Source organism: Myotis brandtii, unplaced genomic scaffold (assembly GCF_000412655.1).
Source record: "Myotis brandtii unplaced genomic scaffold, ASM41265v1 scaffold84, whole genome shotgun sequence".
Classification (NCBI taxonomy): Eukaryota; Metazoa; Chordata; class Mammalia; order Chiroptera; family Vespertilionidae; genus Myotis; species Myotis brandtii.
This window is the reverse complement of record NW_005371410.1, coordinates 2,846,298-2,847,184: the sequence shown is the minus strand read 5'-3', so window position 1 is coordinate 2,847,184 and position 887 is coordinate 2,846,298. Positions and strand designations below refer to the sequence as shown.

The 887-nt window shown below is 62.5% G+C and overlaps 1 protein-coding gene across 3 annotated transcripts in view; it reads left to right on the top strand.

Moving 5' to 3' along the window:
* Positions 1-686: 686 nt before the first annotated feature.
* The window catches only part of ACTR2 (ARP2 actin-related protein 2 homolog (yeast)), a 49,022-nt gene continuing 48,821 nt past the window's right edge, over positions 687-887 (top strand). For all 3 annotated transcript variants that reach the window (XM_014532065.1, XM_014532066.1, XM_014532064.1), the window contains exon 1: positions 687-887. In XM_014532065.1, the coding sequence (XP_014387551.1) occupies positions 844-887 (44 nt within the window). In that variant the 5' untranslated portion in view covers positions 687-843.

The window sequence follows — 887 nt, the reverse complement described above, 5'->3', positions numbered from 1 at the left end:
CATGAGCAAAGACTGCAGGACCAGTCCTTCCCTAGCATGTTCTTTTTTACTCGAAGAACTCGCAGCTTCTCTTTCTCCTTTGGAACACTCTGGATACTAACTAGCTGTGTTTTCAGTTTGCACACCCTAAATCCCTTGAGTAAATCTTTGTCCTTTATTTCTGGCCAAAGCCTCCTGACCGGGGTTGTCTGATTTCAAAGCCGAGGCTCTGGGTTCAAATAGGTGCAACACACTGAAGAGGTGGCGCTGCTGGAAGGAAGTGGTCCCAGAAGCAAGGACACACGAAGCCCTGCTCCCCGGTGCGCCCGGGAAGGACCTCCAGCTTTGCTCCCCCTTCCGCTGGCCGCGGCACATTCCCGGCTCCTGCGACAGCCCCGGTGGCCCGCCTGAGCCTTCCGCGGAAGGGTAAGCGGCGCCCTACACGCCTACGGCGCCTGCTTAGGGAGAAGGCGGCAGCGCCCACCAGGCAGTCTACTGTACTGGGCCGGCGAAGCGCCGGAAACCAGACAGAGAGCGTCACTCGGGTGGGCGGTGCCCGTGAAGGCGGAACCGGAGCCGCAGCGGAGGGCGGGGCTTCGGAGCTCCTCCGCTTCCTATTGGACCTGGCCGCTGTTAGTCACGGCCTCCTTTCCGTCCCCACCTTTTCCGCGCTGGCCGTCAGTTAAATGACGGGCGGGGTGGGGCGGGGCCGGGCCAGTGGCGACTTCCGGTAAGGGAAGAGAGTTGCAGCCTAGGAGGGGCTGCCGAGAGGTGGAGGAGGAAGAGGGAAGCTCCGGGCGGCGGCTGCAGTAGGTGCTGGCTGTAGGTTGTCGGGGGCAGCGGCGGCTCTCTCGCAGGCGAACGATGGACAGCCAGGGCAGGAAGGTGGTGGTGTGCGACAACGGCAC